Source organism: Poecilia latipinna, unplaced genomic scaffold, assembly GCF_001443285.1.
Source record: "Poecilia latipinna isolate Pla-1442-1.1 unplaced genomic scaffold, P_latipinna-1.0 Scaffold267, whole genome shotgun sequence".
In the NCBI taxonomy this organism is placed as follows: domain Eukaryota; kingdom Metazoa; phylum Chordata; class Actinopteri; order Cyprinodontiformes; family Poeciliidae; genus Poecilia; species Poecilia latipinna.
Window position 1 is genome coordinate 168272 of NW_015112883.1, and position 21549 is coordinate 189820.

A 21549-nucleotide genomic window follows, 5' to 3' on the forward strand; every position below is an offset into this window, starting at 1 on the left:
AGTCAAACATTTTCTGGAAAAAAGCAGACATTTTGGATTAATCTAAGAAATTTCCTTAAAAAAAAAAATTATTTTGAGTTTCACCAACCATTCATTGTTTAACTGGCCTTGAGAGGTTGAGCAGCTACAGACTTTCTTCTAGAATATTAAATCCTATCAGATGTTTTATCTATTAATATTGATCACATTGACATCGCGACGTGTGTTGTTATTGATTTATTGTCCAGCTCTAGTAAAGAATATCAGTGTCATTGTCTTACCGTCTTCTCAATGAGTGGAAAGTCTTTTCCATACGTCCCTAAAGCCGTGTGGAAGAGATTCTTCTCAGCATCTGTCCAGAAATCACAGCCTATAGAGAGAAAAGGGGGAAACAATGAAAATAAATAATACAACCAGGTCATCCTATCATGCATGACATGCTGGGATCCAGACATGATTCCCTGCTGTGTAGAAAAACACACAAAGATATAATTTCATAAGTTTAATGTAACAGCTGCTTGAAGACCTTTTATTTTAGACTTTTTCCTAAACAGATGATGGCCAGTAAATCTGTCAGGAACTTGAGATGTCTGAGCACCAATAAGCTGTTTTTTTACGGAGCTGAAAAGGCGCCGCTCTACCGTCATTTACAGGGAACACACTCACCTGACTGACACACAACAATGTCTGCTTTGTTCTGGGCTCCTTGAGGAATTAAACGGGTGAGAGGATTGGATGTAAGTGGGAGGAAATTCAGCCTACAACAATGACTTCCACTGTACATGCAGCAGAAACAGGTTTCTCTTTTTCACATGCAAGCCAATTCTCATAGTTGTTGGCGAATGCTTCAGGAAAGTTTAGCTTAAATTGTTCTGGTGAGTTTAAGCCTCTACGGAAATATTTGGTAAAACACAAAACAGGAAAAACAGCTTTACCTTCTGCCTAAACAAGCATAAATATCTGGTTAAAGGGCTGGCCTGGTTCATGAAACCAAGCCTGACGCCTACCGTCTGTGATGAGGCTAAATCTAGACGGTGGTTTGAGGTAAAAACCCCAGTTTTAAACAACAAACCCGGAATAGATGTAAACATATTTAAATGCACCAGAGATTTTGGTTGTAACATAATTAAGTGTGCAAAGTGTGAGGTGGTATGAGACACCATAGGAATCTCAAAATATAATTTTTTATGAGTGTTTTTTACTTAAATGTCTCAGTATAAGACTTAGCCAAATACATAAAATGCACTCTGACTGTTGATAAGGGTTTAGCAGTAGGTCGTTTTCTTGAAGATTATGAAGATAAACAAACATTTGACTTGCTTGAAAAACAAATGTTTTCTTGTCTTTCCCGTACTGAAGAGTGGCTAAGAGTCCATCGCGTCAAATGTACACATTTGGAAAACAGAAAGTCAGGCATTGTTAGTTATTTTTAGGGAGTGCCAAAACGTTTATCACTAGTTCATAAAAAAAATTAAATAAAACAAATAAATAAATAAAATTCTGTGTGCTATGTTTCTTCCGAAACTAAAATCAAAGGTTAATGTTTTAAATTTCACACTTTTGGATTTTGGAATTGCAATGCAATATTAATTTAGCAGAAGTACTGACATAAAGAGGGAACCTGAGAGTTTACCTGAGTAGTGGTAGTCTGCTACTGGTGAGGGCTGTGAAAACAGCAGCATCTCCAACGCGGCCTGCAGAACAAACAAAAGGAAATTAATCAAAGGAAAAGATGCACAGAGCTTAGGAATGATTCATAAAGAAGGATAAAATTGGTAAAACCTTTAAATACAAAAAAGAATCCCCTGTGAGACAATAAAACCATCTGTTCTTACCATTGTGTTCCCCTTGCAGTAGTAGAGACAGTGCAGCGCTAGCTCCGTGTTACTGCCCCCTCCTGGCAGGCAGCTGGAACTGCACATAGACAGCAGCTTCTCCACTGCAGATAAAACACAAAGAATTAAAATGTAGACTCCATCCAGCTGGGGCTTCACTCAGGCTTAGATAAAAGTTGCCCAGCAGGCGTTGCAGCTTACCGTGGCACTGAACTCTCGCGCTCTCCTGCAGCTCGTCCCAGGGTTTCCACACCAGCTGCTCTCCAGGGGAGTCTTCCTCCGAGATCCAGGAAGCCGAACACTCACCGTCCCCGACGCAAGGAGGAACATCGGCTTGGAAGTCCGGACCCACGTTGACATATCTGAGAGGAAAACACCAAACTAGTGACCTCTGAACCTCCAGAGCCACATAAAGACAGTCACAAAGTCGGCCTTCTATCACCTGAGAATCATCTCCAGGGTTAAAAACATTGAAGAAACATTGATCATAATTTTTGATGCATGTTGGCTTGACGACTTTGGTGATAGCTTTTGAGAAAATGCAATGTTTGTTGCTTGTTTCCTAATTGGTAACGGTGTTATGTTTTTATGGTGTAAAGCATTTTGAACTGCCTTGTTGCTGAATGTGCTAAACTATTAGACCTGTCATGATTACAAGTTTTACTGGATGATACATTTTTCTTAAATTATTGCAATAAATGATAACATTGTTGTTTTGAGACCATTTCCAAGTGATATAATAGTAACGGCATAATAATGCAAGATCAATAAACCTTATATTCTAAAAAACATTTAACACTGGAACTGGAAATAAACAACAGAAACAAAAAAATAAAATGAGTTATGAAGTCTCTGTAAACATAATTATACTTTTAAAAATAATTGAGTCCAAAGCACCCGACTGAAGACATCTGTCATCCAGTTTTAGACAAAAAGAGAGAAAAGAAAAAAGCAATAAATCATGCAAATGGAAATGATTGAGTTTATCTTAAATTATCATCATTTATTTACAATAAATCTATTGCAACAGGCCTGAATAGAAGTAAACTTGACTTGTCTGTCACCTCTGCTCTCCAGCTAGAAAACAAGGTGTGATCTTTTGTAAAGGCCTGTTTGTGTGCTTTACTTACGGTAACCCACATATCTCCTCCTCCTCCTCGGCCCATGCTGTTTCTTCCCCGCTGCGGTGAACAGATGAAAGGGTCGAGAAGAGGCCTGCAGCCCTGCGGGAAGGATTGAGCAGAGGCCGAGGAGTGTAGCGGCTCCGATTCTGAGCCCTTTTGGAGCGAAGGATACTTGGAAACGGCCTCCCAGTGTAGACGCGTACAGCTTGTTCCTGCAAAACAAAAGGCAAGGAGTTCACTATTACTGCTTCTTTTGGAATCATGCAAATGTAACAAACAGAGTAAAGTTAGATTTAGGTCAAGAGAGGAAAGGTAACTTATCTTAGAAGCATCTGAACAAACAAAATCATTTCCTCTCTAGAAGAGCAAAGATAACTTCCCGTTATGTGCCGACATGAGCCTCGTTCCACGGCAGGAACATCATCCCACCTTTCACACTCGATCCTCCTTATTTACGCGCCTTATCTGTTAAACACGTCTAAAAATAAGGCTGTGGTTTTGGAATCTGTAGTGAAGTTGAAGCTCCTCCAGGTGCAGCGAGCGCCGCCTGCCTACATGCTAACCCGTTTACAGGGTTTAGTTGATTAACAATGATAGCAATATGCAAACATCGGCTGCAGATTTGAAAAAAATGTAATCTGTGATAATGTTTCTGAAGATAAACTGAACGATCGCAGTGGCATGTCACGATCCCGATCGCTTGGTTTCTGTTTAATAACTGAACAGCCTCTACAACGAGCTGCTCCATTCCTGTGCAGCACAAAAACAAGCACAGGAAATCTTTAAAATATAAACTATATACATTATCCTGTTACTTGTTTTACCTGTCATAATTAACATTTTCTGTAAAAGAGAGACAAAAAAATTCACTGGAGAAATATAATCTGACTCTCAAGCTTTTGAAAATGCAACTTTTAATTTGAGTAAATTTAATCAAGAAGTAACTGATTCTTTTAACCATCTTCAAAATGGGAAAGACAAACGAATCCTATTTGATTGGGGTAAATGTGTTGATCTTCATTACTAGAGAAAAACTTAACTTTATCAGTTAAGTTTGAGGATGACCTCAACGTGGCGTTCCTCAGGGATCTCTCCTCAGCCTCTTTCTGTTTTCCACATACCTGCTTCTTCTTGAACATCATGTTTAGTGCCATGTCATTCTTTGTTGATGATATTCCACTTAGCCTGCCTAAAGCAGATATTTGTAGGTCTGATAGTCATTATACAGCCGTCTTTCTAGAATTAAACCTGGAGAATCTCACATTCAAGGATCGCACTGATTATCGTGTCAGTCAAATAATATCATTTAGGTTGCTAGAAATACATAAGTTATATTTGATTTTTTTTTTTCAAATTCATATTTTATTTTATTATTTACTTATTTATGTATTTTTGTATCATTGCAACAAAACAATTTCTTACCCTGTGAACTGGTTTACTGGCAATGGAAAGAAAGTGATTCTGATTTTCCAATAAGAACAAACAAATTAGCAAATTTTACAAATTTTTCACTATTAAAAAATTTTTTTATTTATGCAACTAAACTAAAAAGCGGATAAAAAAACAAAATCCAATTATTCTTTTAATCACCCTCATTGTTTTCTTACTGGTGCTGATAAAAACAAAACTCTGTACTGTACCTGGGGATGCTGTTGGTCCAGACCGACTGGTTCAGTCTTTATTTTCTGGGTCGCTTTGTAAGGAGATGCATTTTCCGTGGTTTCGTGATGCTTCCCGGAGAACGGGTGAAACGGAAGAGAGAAAGGAGCGTTTGAGGACGGACTGGTGGCATGGAGGGATGAGCGATGGGTTGAAGAAGTGAGGGATGACGGTTCAGGAGACTGGAGAACGTCACAAGTGGCTGAAGAGATGAATTTAAAAAACAAGGAGGGATTAGAAAAAGGCTACAGAAACTTTGTCCCTCAGAAGCAGAACTATTCACTCATTTAAATTTTAAGCTGACCTATTTTGCTTCCTTGAACAGGTTAGGAGACGTCTATTGGCTACAAAACATGTTCATTACATTTTTTTGCACAATATCATTACTTGATAATGAGATTTTTTTAGTCTGCTCAGTTCTGCCTGTATTGACCAGAATGAGCTGTTTTATGGACTCTTGTCACTTTAAATTAAAATAAGCTGCTGCTGGCCTCAAGGTTTACACTCCAACGTGAAAATGGCGGCAAACAGATGCGTAATTAAACAACCGTATGAAAAGTAGTAGTCTGAACAAAACACTTATCAGCAGCCACTGATAAGAGGGCGGATAAGACCAGCCCACAAAACATGCTGGAACTCAGCTCAGGTTCCTAGTTAACCGACTAGAACTCAGCTCAGGTTCCTAGTTAACCGACTAGAACTCAGCTCAGGTTCCTAGTTAACCGACTAGAACTCAGCTCAGGTTCTTAGTTAACCGACTGGAACTCAGCTGATGTTGCTAGGTAACCGTCTAGAACTCAGCTCAGGTTGCTAGGTAACCGGCTGGAACTCAGCTCAGGTTGCTAGGTAACCGGCTGGAACTCAGCTCAGGTTGCTAAGGAACCGACTGAGCTCTGCTGTGGTTGTTAGGTTGCCAATGTTCCAGTCGAATGTCACTTAACAATCTTTGTGAAACTTCTTTCCAGACACCCAAAAACGTAAAGTTATTGCAAAAAACAACAACAAAAAAACAACTGAGTATTTTTTTTTTAAAGTCCTTGGCCTGTTTTTAGAAGCATTAGCAACCGAATGGACAGCAAATCTGGCCGAGTCCATTTAGTCCTTCTCACAAGTGGTTTTAATTAAACTCTTTCAGAGTCACTTCAACAAAAAATGGGGTTATGTTAACACTTGAAGTAGTTAATCTCTTGTTGAAATAATTCTGAAAGACTTAACACAAGTTGTGAGAAGGACAAAACAGACTCGGCACAGACTTGATTTCACTCTACTAGATGTGCAAAATGTTGAAAAGCAGTGAAAAGATGGAACTTTCAACTTAAGTTTTAAGAAATGTCAGACGTGAAAAGCGAAACTGCAATTTGCATGTGGGAAATGGGAAACTTCACAAGCACACCCACAGAAACCCACACGTCCCGTAAATTTACATGTGGGTATTAACCTGAGAGTAAACTCCTTTCATTTAGACCTGGTGTGTGCTCTTCTACACTTTAATAAGCAAAGCATGTCGGCCTATGGTTCTACCTGTAGCGTTCCCAGCCTGGTCACCTTGAGAGGACCTCAGGCCACACTTGGAGTCGCTTTGGTCAGCTGCCACCTGCGAGAAGCAATGCGACAGCAGGGGGAACTTCCAGATCATCCCGGCAGGCTGAATGCGAGGTGGGAAAAACTGAAGTCCGCCCAGGGATTCTCCGCCCTGGGTGACCACATGTCCTGCCCCTCCCTGTGCGCTTGGAGAGTCTGCTTTGGAGGGCGACTGGGAGGGAGGAGGCAGGGGCGTGGGTGGAGGACTCAAAACTGAAGACATGAGGTGAGACGACGAGGGTGGGGAGGGGAAAGAAGACGACAAAGAGGAGGAGGAGGGGTGAAGATAGGTGTCTTGGTCGAAAGCGCAGCTATGCCTCAACTTTACTGATTCCAGTTCATTCTCCCAGATTTGTCCAGAATCCCTTTCAGGAGGCATTTGGAATCGTCTCCTTCTTTGGGGGAGGAACGCGTCAGAGAAAGAGTCCAGTTTCTGAGTGTTGATGGCCACAGGTGATCCCGAGCCCAAGCTGTGGGCGTCTGCCACTCCTCTCCACCTCCGCTCCGCCGGACCGCCGACCTCTGCCTCCCCTGTTGGTGACACGGTGTGCCACGACCCTTCAGTTTCCGCCGGCTGAAGCTGATCCTCTCCCGAACCGCAGCTGGACCCGTAATCTTCCTCTCCTCCTCCGTAGCGGTCGCTCAGCTTTGACTCCGTCCTGTTGTAGGATATAGTTTGCTTACCGAAGTGGCTCGCGCCAAACTCCCTGCTACAAACGGCTTCACCTTGTCCATAACTGTTGTAGTTTGACCTGATTCTCCACCTGTCTCCCTCCTCAGGAGTGCAAAACACATCATTCGTGTTGCTGTGGAAGTCATCCGCAGCACTTTCTCTCTCCCCATCGTCCCAGATCCCCTTTTTGCCGTACCATGAGTCGTCAAAATGACCGCCATGTCTGTTTTCGCCATCAAAGTTTCCTCCCAAACCGGCATCTCCATCCAAGCTACTCCCGCTGGTGGTGAGGAAGACTCTGTCACTGTCGCTGCTCGCCCTCCTCACCCCAGACGAGGTGTTTGATGTCAGGAAGGAGGCCGCGGACTGCTCCTCTCTGCCTCTGTACTGGTCGTGGGAGTCCTGGGCGGAGTGTGTGGACAGGTACCCGGCATCAGGGCTCTGAAAGCCGGATAAGGTCAAGGGGAAAGAGGTCGGACGGTGGCAATGATGCTGGAGGTTGGAGAAGGACTGCGAGGACGAGCGACCCTCCATGGTGATAGTGTGCTTGGTTGTGCTAGAACACCTGCAAGAAACAGAATAACCAGAGGAATTTAGGGAGAGTCATGCAGGTGTAGCACTACTTCAACGTATTCTTACTCAAGTAAAAAGTATTTAGTAAAAGCCTACTCAAGTACTAACTGATCGAAATATTAACCATTCAGTATTTTAAAATTACATGACCAGACAGACCAAAAAGTGGACATTTTTGCACTTTAAAGAGCAAACCAAAAATAATTAATCATAATTACAAATAAACAAAATCAGGCAAGAGAATTTTTCTTTTTTCTAAATCAATTACTTTCAATATAAGACTTATGAAATTTTAACACAAACTGCAGGTGTGTGTCTGTGTCTGGTGAATTTTAGGTCAGTACAAGTTTCTTCTTCACTCAGTGAATTTGTTCGCAGTGGGTAGAAAATCCAGAAATTTTACTCAAGTAAAAGTAACGATACATCAATGTAAAGAAAAAGCACAGCATTTTTACCCCTCCAATTCTGGATAAAGATGTTTATTGGATTTAAGCATGTATATGTACATTTCTTGTAGGAAATCACACTTATTTTTTTTGTCTGTCCCGTCAGTCAGAAAATACTCATAAATCAGTTTTCTACAACTTGAGTTTTTGCATAAATGCCTGATGATACAAATATTATTTATTAAGCAGAAGGACATCGCATATTTGGTTTAAGACTTGTACAAATTAGACAAAAGTGTTAGCTTACGTTGTGAAATACTTTACATTAAGTTCAAACAAATCGAAGTTTCTAATCTTAACAACGTTTCACTGATTTGTAACTTGACATAAAAAATTATTTTTAAGGATTTATTCACTTTGTACAATTTACGTGTGGTATTTATTGGTAGAAATGTATATAAAAAAACTTAAAATAAGTTAATCTTTTATTCCAGCAGCATCATTTTAAGTTAAAATACATTTTTTATCAGTAAGGTGGAGATTTCTTTAGCCTTATTTACCTTCCTCTCCACAGCTTGTTTGCAAAAATAAACTGCAGTTCTCGTAGTTGTAAACTTTTTAATTAATATTATGACTGTATATATAAATAAATCAATTGATGTCTAGGGATAAGAAATCAGTAGCTAGAATAAAATCACTGCTGGACAATGACTCCCACCCAACGCGCCTTCACTGACAAACTGCTGCATCCTATGTGCACAAAGACGTGTTATCGAAGATCCTTCCTCCCAGCAGCTCTTCTTCCTGTACATTTCATTCTTTACATCACTCCACTCACCTCTTATTGTTATTTTTATATCTGCATGCTTCCACCTTCCTTTAACCTGCTGCTGTTGCACATGAATTGCCCTGCTGTGGGGCAATTAAAGATATCTCTGTTCTATTCTCACAAAAATCTGCACGCATGCAACAGCAACAGTAATATAGTTTCATTTATACCCCAAGGAAACAGAAAGGCTCATTAGACAACATAAAAAAAGAAAAGCATATATTTAAAAAATTTGGATTTCCTCAAAATGTTTCACCTATTTCTCCAAAAGTCTGCAAGGAGTCCCACTGATTTCTATGTTAACTCATTAAACTTGATATTATGCACACAAGACAAGAAGAATGATATAAAAGAAAAGACTTTATGTGCATAAATGACCATTTCTAGTTCTCCACGATGCAGCTCGTCGGTTGCTTTTTAAACGCTTCTTTTACAGCTTATTTAATTGTGTGTAGCTTTGAAAGAGAAGACTGAAAGTAGTCCATCTGAAGTAAAACGTAGTTTTGGTCGTCTTTATCATGAAATATTCTCAAAGTTTGTTATGTTTTTACAGAAATACACATGTAGCAATGAAAGATTAGCAAAAAAGCCACTAAATAAATATTAAAAGCAACAACAAAGGTGTTCTGGAAAATCTAAGAAACCATGCATAAACACAAACCAAATTAATCTCAAACGACGGTCAAGAAAAAATTAAAGTACATCCCCTTTGCATATGTGTGGATTAGGGGATTTGAGAAATTTCACGCAAAATTCTCCATTATGGCAAAATTGTTTGCTTCAACTTTGCTTAGTTATCCATTGTGTTGTGATTTTTTAAAGAGAATCTGGTAAAGAGTAGATCACGTATTGACAGCGGCGTGCTTCCTTTTTACAGCAAGTCATCTGAAGTAACTTTCCCATAAAGTTCCCACGCTTCAATTCAGGATCTGGAGCCAAACAGAAGTAATCAGGAAATTATTATTAAACCCCAGTTAAAAAAGGAAAACTTCCTGCATTTACCAAAACCAAAAAATACCCAAATTTGTATCTGGTAATAGGCAGAATGTGGAGTGATCTTAGAACATGCTAGTGATGGAAACTGAGGGCGCAAAAGTCAAACCATCCGGCCAAACGCTTAACCAACCAATGAGGGCGAAACTTAAATAATATATGAACTCAAGTGGTTTCAAGATAACAGACTGCGGCTGATCCAGAGTCAGCTGCAAAGATTTGTGCACTTAAAGGATATGACTGAGGCTGAGTGTTTAGTCAAACTTCAGGTTGTGATGGCTAAAAGGAGACTTTAAATTAAAAGCACACAAAGTACAACTGACAGGTCAAAAAGGATGGCTTTTGCTTTTTTTCTAGCATTAGGGACAAAAGTTACACTGTGGCCATTAATAGCAGATGATATTATCATCTGCAAAATAAATTACCAAATTTCAATTCCTGCTACACAGAAAACATATAAAATGTATTTATCTAAATGGTTGGTGTTGCATTTAAAATTAATTTGAAAATTTACGCTTCATCAGCTCTTTTTCAAAAGACTGAAACAAAAGAATCAGATTGTTAGGTGTGATTGTAAATTAAATGTAGCTGTTTACACAAAGTCGTGCGGCGGGAAAAGCAACAACAACAACAAAAAAAAATGTAACAAACATCATCTTCCATTCAGGAAAACTTGATTTAAATATTTTTCTTCACGCCGTTTCCATATAAGCAAATCTTTGAGCTTTTAAATGTAAAACGTTTACTTATTTCTTCTAAGCATCTAGTTCCTGGCTGTCTTTTTCTTCATCGTCTCTTAAGAAACCACATTCTGTTCTAAATAGGACACCGAGTGAGTCAGAAAGAGAAAGAACAAAGTCAGATGAAGCGATGAAGAGACAAATACACTGTATACATTCTTTTTTACCAGTCGTTGGCGCTTAATTTCCTTTTCGCATACGTTCTCCTCCCGTTGTTCATGTTTTCGCCTTCTCACTGTCCTCATCATTGTCTCTGGGTCCTCAGCTCTTCGCTGTCTCAACTGATTTTCAACCTTTAGCTTCAGTCCTTCCTATTTGTGTCTTCACACACATACACACACACACACCCATCATAATGGATAGAAAACCAACCATAGGCCACACACATCTTTTTCTTTTTTTGTCACACTGAAACACACACGCACACCCTGACTTTCATACTTACACATTGTTGCAGGTGTCAAAGAGGACCAGCGGGTAGTGATGTTGCCTCTACTGCCTTTGCGTCGTCGTGATAACCACATCCTGAGGAAACAACGCTGACGGATCTCCCTCCTTTTAGCTATCTTTATCTCTCTGCCCCCCACCTCCAGCTCTCTGTATATCTTTCCGTCTATCTGCCCGTCCCCACATCGCTGCGTCTCTCTTTCTCACCAAGCGTTTGTTGTCCTCTCTTTCTTCTTCTTTGTTTTTTTTTTAATCTATGTGTTATTCAGTTTCCTCCTAAATTGACCTAAAGATGCACCAAAAAAATCTCTTCTTTCTCAAATAAAAGTACGAAAAAAAAAAAAAACGACTTCCAGTTTGGTGCTGATTATTTGTGCGTTTAAGTCACTTTTCTCAGCAACGTGAAACATCCTGTGATTTATCTCAGCGGGGTAATTTCTCCACCTCTATGCCTTAATTACGCTTAACATTTTGTGTGTGTGTGTGTGTGTGTGTGCAGAGGCACCAGATGTTTACCAGATCAAGACTCTCCCGGGCTGAGTCAGCTGACAGGAAGTGAAAAAGAACGAAACAGGAAGGAAGAAGACGGCGACAAACGATGAGGTTCAGGGAACCCTCTAACACACCCAGTGGTCCCACCCACTCGCCCACCCACTCACACATGCAGCACGCACCTGTAAACATGTCGCCTCTCTGCACTCGTTAATTCAGCCTTAACGAGCAGAGAAAAACCTTTAAACACCTACACAGTCAACCTCAAGCTCAACCACCAGCGAGTCCAGACGTACTGGAGTGAATTTGATGGCCTTTGTCACAGACATGCAGGTTTACAGACAAACTGGAGACATTTGGCATTTATGTGTTCATCGTTTTTGAGCTGCATCGGTTTTTAAAGTCTCGTGTCTTTTACAGCAAGAAAAAAAATCTAAAATAGTAATAAAAAATACATCTTATATTTATTAATTGATTTAAAAGATAAATATGAAAATAGAGCTAAATAAGCTTTTACTATAGTGTATTTTACTATTTAAACGGTTTTCTACATATAGTTTTACATTTATTTAATTTTATTATGACTATATATTATTTAATTCCCATTGCATATATAAAAATAATTTTCTCTATCTTTTAAATAATAAAAAAAACTTAGGTAAAGTTCAAATATTAGCTGTCAAACTTCAGATTAAACGTTCCTTTTTTGCTTTATGAGGCATGATGGATGGAGATGCTCTGAAATCCTCAGGTTTATAGTTGTTTTGTAAACATAAATCCTAATTTATTAGTGTTAATTTGATTTTCTCTGCTGCTTGCAGATCAAAAGTCGTCTCCTTAATTTCTGGATAATATTAAAACTGTTTTCTTTTATTAACTTTGCTGAGTCTGAACTGCTACTAAATTACTTACATATTTAATACGTACATGTATTTTTTTTAAACGGCGTTCTCTCACCTGAGCATGTCTGACTGATAACCAGGGAGTCAAATCTGCACGTATGCTCATGTGAAACAGCTGCAGCTTGCAGAAGACAATCAGCAGAATTCAAGTTTATCATCAAGCTTCAGTCAGTCACCAGTAGCTCAACTGGCAACCAGTTTTGACCTGCAGAAGTTGCTGGAGCAACTATCTCCAACATTATTGTCCCTTTTTCAATAGGCCAATCCGTAAACACGACACATCAACGTGACTTTTCAGCCTTCAAGCACACCGGTGTTTAAGAGAAAATGATTTGCAATGAAAAAAGCTAATAAAACACAAATGATTTTACATTGTGGTAACAAACGGGGGAAAATAAAAAAAAGAAAGACGTAATGGTTGACCTGTAACGGAAACGCTGATTGACGTGCCTGCCACTCTAAACGAGGAAGTCAAAGGATGAACCCATTTCAACCCATTCCATTCAAATACACGGAAACCTTTTTACAATTTTCCTTTTTTAACCGTCAAATCATCTGTAAGTGTTGCAGCGTTCGTCTTGCATGTAGTGTGAACCAAAATCTTGGTCCTGGTCTCACTTCTTTTCAGTTATTTTGGGGGCTGTGTGAAAAAAATCCCTGCATCTTTCAAGTGCCTTGCACAATTACTCATTATGTGGAGAAAAAAAAAAAAAGTGTCAGACGCAACTTCATCAGTACAGCAAAAATGTTATTTCTAGAGGATATCTGACAGTAAAACTTAAAAATTTAAAGGAAGGAAAATGTTTTTGCAAAGTTGGATGTATGCTGTATGTTTTTATTTATCCTGTTTATGTCATTGAGAGAGGAGTATTTTGGATTATATCATTAAAAATACAAACATAAAGGCCCAAAATTATGAAGTGACTTCCAAGAGAACCCGATCTCAGTCCCTCCCTCAGGTAGCCGACACGTAGCCCGGCGTTCGGGTCCAGAAGGTTCTGACTGCCGAGCAGCACAGAAATGGCTGCTACTCTGTAGATTACGACTCTCTGCACGTCTTATCAACGTTTTCAGCACAATTAACTTTTGTCCTGCACAGTAATTTTGAATATGTATTGTCGACTGATTTTATATTTGTGTGCTGTCCATGACTCTTTTTAAAAGCTGTATCGACGTTTTTAGTGCGTTTTTCAGTGAGCTTGTTGCAACGTAACTTCATTCTACTTTCTTTGTGGAGGAAATCTGTAAAAATCAGCACAAGTACGCACAATTTTCCTTATGTATTTTTAGGTATGCATAAGTATTATCACACCACTGAGGAATAAATATTAACCGTAAAGGAGGGATGAGAGTTGCAGCTTAAATGCAAACAGCTCACATATCAGGTTCCTCTAAAGAAAGTACTTTATAATTATTGCAAAGCGTCTGATCTGCTTTGTATAAATACAATCTTGCTTCAAAGCTTTTGGACTGACAATGAAGTATTATTGTACGTTCATAATATATGTGGTCAGTTGTGCCTTTAATGCTCACAGCTAATCTTTATTTTTAGCGGCTGCGATGTGGCCAATGTGTAGGAAGAGGTTTCGATATCATCATTGCAATTTTTAGCAACAGTATCACAGTTAAATATTTTCCTGATAGCCGTAAAAGGCTGCATCAAACTCAAGAAATTAAACTCCTAAACATGGTTTAAACTATGTCGAGGTCATTTTTATGAGAATTTCACGATACTTCAGTAAATTGATGTCCATTTCAGAAGTGAATCAGACAATGCTCTTTGTGTTCTGATGCGAAACAGACAGAAAAATATAAGCAGACCTACAAAATGTCCCACATCCAAAAATCTCCACCACCATGACATGAAACGACCTTCACTTCAACTAATTTCAATAATTTAATCTTTTAGGCCTTATAAGTTTAGGCTGTGTATTTAGAGACCTCTTTTAGCATGCTTTTAAAAATCACATTTTGAATTAAAGTGATGCATAAATGAACAAATTATTTAAATAAGTCTTTAAAAGGCAAAGTCTTTTACTGGATAAGGAAAAAGCATACATATTTTTGGTGGTTTCTCTCTGTTTAGAAGATTTTTTTCAATATAACTTGAGCAAATGAGAGAAATTTCTATACAACTACAAATTATTCATGGAAATCTGGCCAATTTGTGGACTTGTGCCTAAAATATTCTAAACAAAATGCATTTTGGGAAGCTGACATACCCTGGCTCAATGCTACTTGACGCTCTCTGTATTGGCTGGCGTCTGCAAAAGCAGCCAATCCAGAAGCGCCATTTATCTTCCTTGGCACTGATTGGTTGAACCTTTAAGAGCGAAGACTGTAGTTGCTAGCTTCTGCATTGAGCTAAATCTGTTTCCACAAATGTACCTTAATATTAATCCATATTAAAGTTACATATGGTGTTTGACCAATTAAAATAAGAAGCTAAGTGTTTTTAGAGTCTGATCTGAATCTGAAGTAAACAAACATTTATCTGTTTCCAACCAACAACGTGTCATTTCCATTCACCTGAAATTAGTTCAAAACTTGAAGTTAGAGTCACGTGCAAAGCTTCAAACTCCGTAATTTGCCTGTTTATTCTTGAAAATCATAAATAAATATATATAAAAAAAAGCTTCAAACTCTGTTTTTCAGATAGTGAGACACAGCTCAACCAGTGGCTACGAATCATACGCTAACTTTAGCTCATAAAGACAGCAGAGGATCCTTGACACTAAAGACATTTAGCTAAGAAAAAGAATAGAAAAGCCAGCATTCACCTGTAGAAACATAAATAATACTACAGGCCAGAGGAGAAAATCTAAAAGTGAACTAATTTATTTGACGCCCTGAATTACCAGCTTTATAAACAAAGTTTATAAGCTGTGGTTTCCAAGCTAACATGTTTTTCTTGATATATAATTCATTTTAACAACACACTTGTTATCTTGCTTGAGCTGAATGAAGAATGTGCAGATTGTTGCTAAAAATATTTTCACATCTTTCTTTTAGTAATTTTTGTAAAGATAACAAGCCTTTTTAAAGTACTCTTGTGTAGTTTTTGTCTCTCGTTATACTCGTAACACAGGTAGCCAGAGACAGCATGTGAACTCCTCTCCTTATTCACGACCCAACACGGAGCACAGCAAAGCTGAATCAGTTTCGATGTCTGAGCATCAGAGTGGGCGTAAAGGTGACTGCCTACGTTGAGGTCATTTATTCAGTGAGAGTACACCTCTGAAAACCTCATCATTAATATGTGTTACAGATAATAATGTGGTGCATTCAGAATAACCTCAAAATTAGCATACGTCATCAGGTTAGACACATGTTTACACGTCTGCAACATGTAGTCCTTAAAGGCACAAGCACATTTCTCTCCATCAGATTGAATTTTATAGCCTGTTTTTAAATCAGGAAGAAAATGTTGTAGATCATTCAAATTTGCTCTCTTATTGTGCGATGTATTAACATATCTGTGGGAACTGCCAGAAACAACTACAAAAAAAGAATATATATAGATAAATTAAATTAATACATATGTATATACAACACTATTTTTGGAGGAAACAAAACGATGTTAAAATCTATGATACTGTAAAACCATATAAATAAAGACAGCAGAAGATGCTTCTGGTTTGCAGGGTGAAAAGATGTGCAGTTAGTGTTAACGTTGTCAGAATGGCCTCCATATTTACACCGTTAGCCCGTCAATCGTGACCCCAACACGCCATTTTGACAAGCAAAGACGACTGCTTGCTCCTGATGTATTTCTAATGACGCTTCTTTGAGAAGTGCCGTAAAAAGCTGCAGCCGAGAAAAATGTCCAATAAGTTTTTTGATATTTATTAATTACTTAAAAACAAGACAATTATATACAATAGAGAAAATATACAAATAAATAAAATGAAAGGCACCAGAAAGAAGAAAAAATTCTTATAGTATCTGCCCCTTTTGTCCCAAAAGTATATTCAAACAATAGGGATGGATTCACATTATTCTACATCACAATTCTTCAAAAAATGAACTTTTACCATTCTCTTAAATATGTAAATTTTTAATATCACTCTCCAGACCATTCCACAGTTTTACTGCCTGGATTGAGTCGGATCGCTCCTGCAAACTGGTATGAAACCACAGCTTCACAAACATCAATACTAACTTTCTATCTGAATAAAATTGACTTGAATAAGTGAAATTTGTTGCAAAATGTACACAAACCTCTCAGTTCTGGTGGAAATCTGTACCTATCAACTTCTCTGCATCTCCAAATACTCGTCTCTATCTCCATTTGACTGAATGGCAAACATCCACCAGATCTCTTGCAAGATTGATGAACAGTTTTCGCCATTAACTTTTACCTATCCACCAACATTTACAGCTTTATTTTAACATGAACTTTGTCCATTTTTAATTATCTCCTGCATATTTTTAAATGTATGAGTGTTTTGAGTGCCTCTCTCTTGTGCCACGTGTTGTGCAAAGACAACGTAAAGGAAACCTGAATGATTTCTTGTCACAGATAATAAAAAGCTTTATGTGTCAGATCCTGGCCTATTTGCCTGATTGTTTGCTTAGCTTTATTGAGCTTTGATCGACATCATGCAAGTGTAGTTCTGGAATAAATACATTTTTCGTACAAGTGAAGAGGTTGCTTGAACCACTTTCATGTTCATATGTGAAACCGAGTGTGTTTTCAGCTTCGGTTCAGGCAGCGCACCTGAATTTCGCTGCAGATAATTTTGCAGCGACAGCAAAATGAATCTTTTGAAGCTGCGGATTTCAGAAACGTTGTGCATGTTCGTCTAGATTTGTTCCCCTTTTTTATTTTTCCCCTTCTGTCTCACTGTTTTAGGATGCCCAATTCGCTGCCTGAGCGATATCCAGTTTTCCTCCAATTGCAGAGAAATTTTGTCTCTGACGCTGCACGGCAACTCGACCCACCATACAGTTTCCCAAAACTACCAGAACAAGACGCACAAAGAAATGTTTTCTGGTTTTGCTCATTTTAAATGAGATCTTTCTGAATTTCAATAAAATATTTTGGTGCAGAAAGGACAGCGAATTTAAGCACTGCAAACAGTTATTCGTCATAGCAAAAATGAACACCAAAACAGCCTCAGTTCCAGATATCTTTGCTTTACGAAGTCTAAAAATCAAACTGAAAGAGTACAGGGAGTCTTCTGAACTATTTTCTGCCGTGTTTCAGCACATCCTGCTATGAGTCTCATATTTGTATGAGCAGGCAAACGTTGAGAAAAGAGTCGAATGAAAAATGTGTGAATGAAAAGGATGTGAGAGGTTGGAAGGGGGAGTGCGGAGGAGTCGGCACGGGGGAAAACGTTTTCTGGTTTTCTCTCAAATTCAACTTAAAAACCTGCGGGAGCAGAGGAGGGGGAACGAGACGCTCGCTTTTGGACTTTTTTTTATTTCTCCGGGCTCTAATTTTTTTTTTTTTTTAACTTCTGTCCGCGTCTGTCTGTTTTTCTTCCGTCTCTCAGAAAAGCAGCAGTGACTGCCGGGAACAGTGGAACAGAAGGGAGGATGAACGTTGTAAACAACAAATAAGACATTATAAAAAGACACAAGTCGGCCGATCTGACTGATGTTTGCAGAGTTTCCAGCTGCCATCATGGCTACGCAACGATGTTTTTGGAATAAACTAGTTTTACGTGTAATGGAAGAAACGAGAACGCGGTAACTTCACCTGAAAGTTTTTTTAAAAGACAAAAAAACACACAAGTAAAACTACAAACCACTCTTCATGAAAAGATGAATGTAGACAAATAATTTAGCAAAATACAGTTAATGTATTAAAAATAATAAGATTAACTATTAATTTGCTTTTGTAATCTTTCTGTTTAAATAAATATCTGAACAATTTTATGACTACTCAACATATGTCTGGACTGACATTGTAATGAACTCAGAGTTTATCCATCCATTTTCACAGCAGTTTGGAGTAAAATGCCTGTTTGATATGTGCAAACAGGCATTAACAAACTTAAATAAAATGCAAAAAGGCATAGAAAAGGTTTGGAAAGGAGTTGAAGTTTCCCCCAAATCAAAATCAAAAGCGAACTTTCTTAAAAAAAGAAAAAGAAGAGAAGTTGCCTAAAAGTAACGTAACAGCTCGCTTGACGAGAGCTTTCGTGTCAGAAACCAGAAAATGTTCAGAGACTCCACCGCTTGCACGTTTCTGCAATGCTTCAGAGTCACAAAGACGTTAAAAGACTTTCATCATTCAAGATTTGTGATTCCTGAGCCAACAAAGGCCAGAACGAGAGAAGCAGCAGCTATCACGAAGTGTGGTGATGTTTGTTCGGATTTAATGCGTCATAAAAATAACCAAAACATTAGTTTACGCAGTTTGTACGAAGGAATATTAAAAAGTCTCAATCAGATCCACCAAAAATGATGAATGAAGTTTCAGCATCCATTTCAGAAAAAAATACAATATCTGCAAAGTTTAAAAGGCATTAAAGACGGGAAACAATCTGATTGTAAGGCGCAAAGCAAAGATACAGTAAGATAAATTTAAAGTGTGAGACTGAAACACAAAGACCACTTGTCTTCAGTCAGGCTGTGGTTTCAAAGGGCTGAATGTTGTATTTCTACCATGTAAATAAATATAGGTCACAAAGGTCAACCAGCAGAAAGGTGAATCATGTTGGTGCTTCCGGAGTATTTTTATGTGTAAAATTTAGCTATTTCATTTAGCTAATTTTGCATTTTTATAAGAAAAGATGGTAGTTTCACATTTGTGTTTTGATTGACAGATCTTTCTTTATTCAAACTGGCAGTTACTCCAAATGTAAAAAAAAAAAAAAAAAAAAAAATTTTAAAGACAAAGCAAAAAACCCCACAAATATTTAAAAACTGTAGGTTAGGAAATCATTATAACACTAATTGGTAATTAAAAATCTGCTCTGTAGCTTTAATCAGTAAGAAGATCCAATAGCAACTAACTTTAAGAGGGCCAAGAATATGTCAATTATGGGAGCAGAAAGCCGCCTCTTCATTTTCAACGTAATGCTCAGCGACTTTCACAGTCGGGCGCCGATGTTATAAAAGATAACGTCTGGTCCCGAGGCTGTTAGCTGCGACTTAGCAAGCAGGACGATCCTACGTCTCGGTTTGCAACGTTACGTTAGATTCATGCACCACAATTAATTTACTGATTTGTCTTAAAACTAAATTTATGCTCTGTACTTTCCTGGCACCTATAGTAAAGATGTGTAAAAATATTTTTTTAAAAATTCAACCTTTGGTTTGATTAAAAAAAATGTTTTAGCAAAATCACAAGTGCTATGATTTGTGATGCCACTAAAAATTAAAAAATAAATAAATACAACTTATTTATAATTCCACTTTTTAAAATAAATCTAGACACATTTAATTAACAATGCCCAACTTCCTGTTTCCTTCAAGAATAAATATGACGTGACACAGTGGCCTCATTTCTCTTAGCCCCTCTTCAAAATGGGAAAGAGAAGAAAACATGTCTTTGATGTAATGTCGATCATTAAGGAGCGCTTTTAAAAACTCTACAGTGTTTTCAACATAACCCACTGCTTCAAATTCATATAACGAAATCTCAATCATAAGTCGTGTTACACCGTTCAGTAGAAGACGTGCGGTGGATTGCAGGGAAAGATTCTCGCCCAAAGATTCACGATCACAAGAAACATTTTCTTGCGAATCTTTCACACTAAAATAAAAATTGTATTAAGGCAGCTGGTAATCATACAGTGTGACCCTGGATCTTTACAAGTTAGAAAATTATTATTATTATTTTTTATTTCTTTATTTAACCAGGTAAACCCCGTTGAGATCCAGATCTCATTTTCAAGAGGGACCTGGGAAAAGGTCAACAAGAAAATTACTTGTCAACCAAACTTACTGATTTCTAAATCAATAATGAAACATTTTAGAACAAGCGAAACTGTGACAACAGAAGCACAAAAGCTGGAGCTAGGTTTATTTTGGAGGATGACGAGACAGGTAGAAACACAACACAAAACAATGTACAAATGAGCTCTTATGAAAACAAAAATTAACATTTTTACTTCGTCTTTACCAGCAATAGAAGTATGTGGAATCTAATGTCTCTTATACCAAGTACTTTTTCTTCTATAAACACGTTATTGTCAAAATGCCAATTAAATAATATAAATTAAGTGAACAAGTCATGAAGTTGGCGATTTAGGATTAAACAAATCATGCCGGCAACTATTATTGTGATGCATTCATGACATTTCAAGGCGCCGGAAACTAAAACGTGGCCATTTCCAATATTTTTGTTGCTAAACATCAGATTGTTTTGCTTCCGTTTCCAAAAAACTTGTTGCAAAGTGCTTGATCTTCACAGAAAACCACAACAAATGAAACAGTTTTTTTTATTTTTATTATTGCAGATTACTGAGATCAGATTTGATAAACCTTTTAGTCATCCTCTGCTATGAGGTTGCCTTGGTAAGCTTTCTTTTTTTTTTTACTAAGTAGTGTTTGCATGACTACAGCGACACCACAAAGTTACAAGATAGAAAACATCAAACAGGAACAACCTATTTACCATAAAGGGTATGTCAAGGTTTCAGGACTTACATTTTACAACGTTTAGGAGTAATTTAGGATTTTCAGTTTCTGGAAAGCATCCCTAAACAGAGGACAGAAAAAAGTAGGTGGTTTGACCTCAGAGTGTGTAAGCAAAACGCTCAAGTGCCAAAACACGATTCTGTTTTCAGCAGGTAATCGTGCGAGGAAGATTTCGAGGGAGGTCGCCGCAGCAACAACGAGGGAACTACAGGTTTCCATGGTTGAAGAGGGAGACACTGTGCGACTGCTCTCCGGATGCTACATGGCAGAGCAAGTTTACCGAAGCAAGAAACCGCTAGAGAAAAAAAAAAACATCACATGACGTGAGGTTCGCTTTAGGTGGAACTCATGTAGGAAACGCAGTGGAAAAAGGTTGAATGGTGTGTCTGAGGCAAAAACCGAGCTTTCCAGTCATTCAGACTGGATAATCCACCTTGGTGATTATCGGCTGCTCTAATAAACAACGAGATTTACGTAAGTGAAGATTAGAGAGCGAGATAAATTAAATTAAAACGCAAAGATCCTGTTGTGGTCTGCAAAGGAAAGAGCTAACCATCTGACTAAAATGTCATAAAAAATTAACATATTACAGCCACATACCAATAATTCACTTCTCTGAAAATTAAAAGATCGATTTCAATACAGAAATGTTATGTACGCAATAATGGGGAAGTTTGGTAGAAACACACAACGCTGCAGAAACTGGCGGCTCACGAAGTGCTGTATCCAAAGATTAGT

At 38.1% G+C, this 21549-nt stretch overlaps 1 protein-coding gene across 4 annotated transcripts in view; it reads right to left on the minus strand.

Moving 5' to 3' along the window:
• LOC106947988 (uncharacterized) overlaps window positions 1-21549 on the minus strand; it is a 33881-nt gene that overhangs the window by 5739 nt on the left and 6593 nt on the right. For 2 of the 4 annotated variants that reach the window (XM_015033377.1, XM_015033378.1), the window contains exons 2-8: window positions 6119-7416; window positions 4579-4799; window positions 2945-3150; window positions 2016-2176; window positions 1815-1918; window positions 1613-1673; window positions 261-349 (exon numbers count right to left, since the gene is read on the minus strand). In XM_015033377.1, the coding sequence (XP_014888863.1) occupies window positions 261-349; window positions 1613-1673; window positions 1815-1918; window positions 2016-2176; window positions 2945-3150; window positions 4579-4799; window positions 6119-7385 (2109 nt within the window). In that variant the 5' untranslated portion in view covers window positions 7386-7416. The other 2 variants (XM_015033379.1, XM_015033375.1) reach the window with 2 other exon arrangements.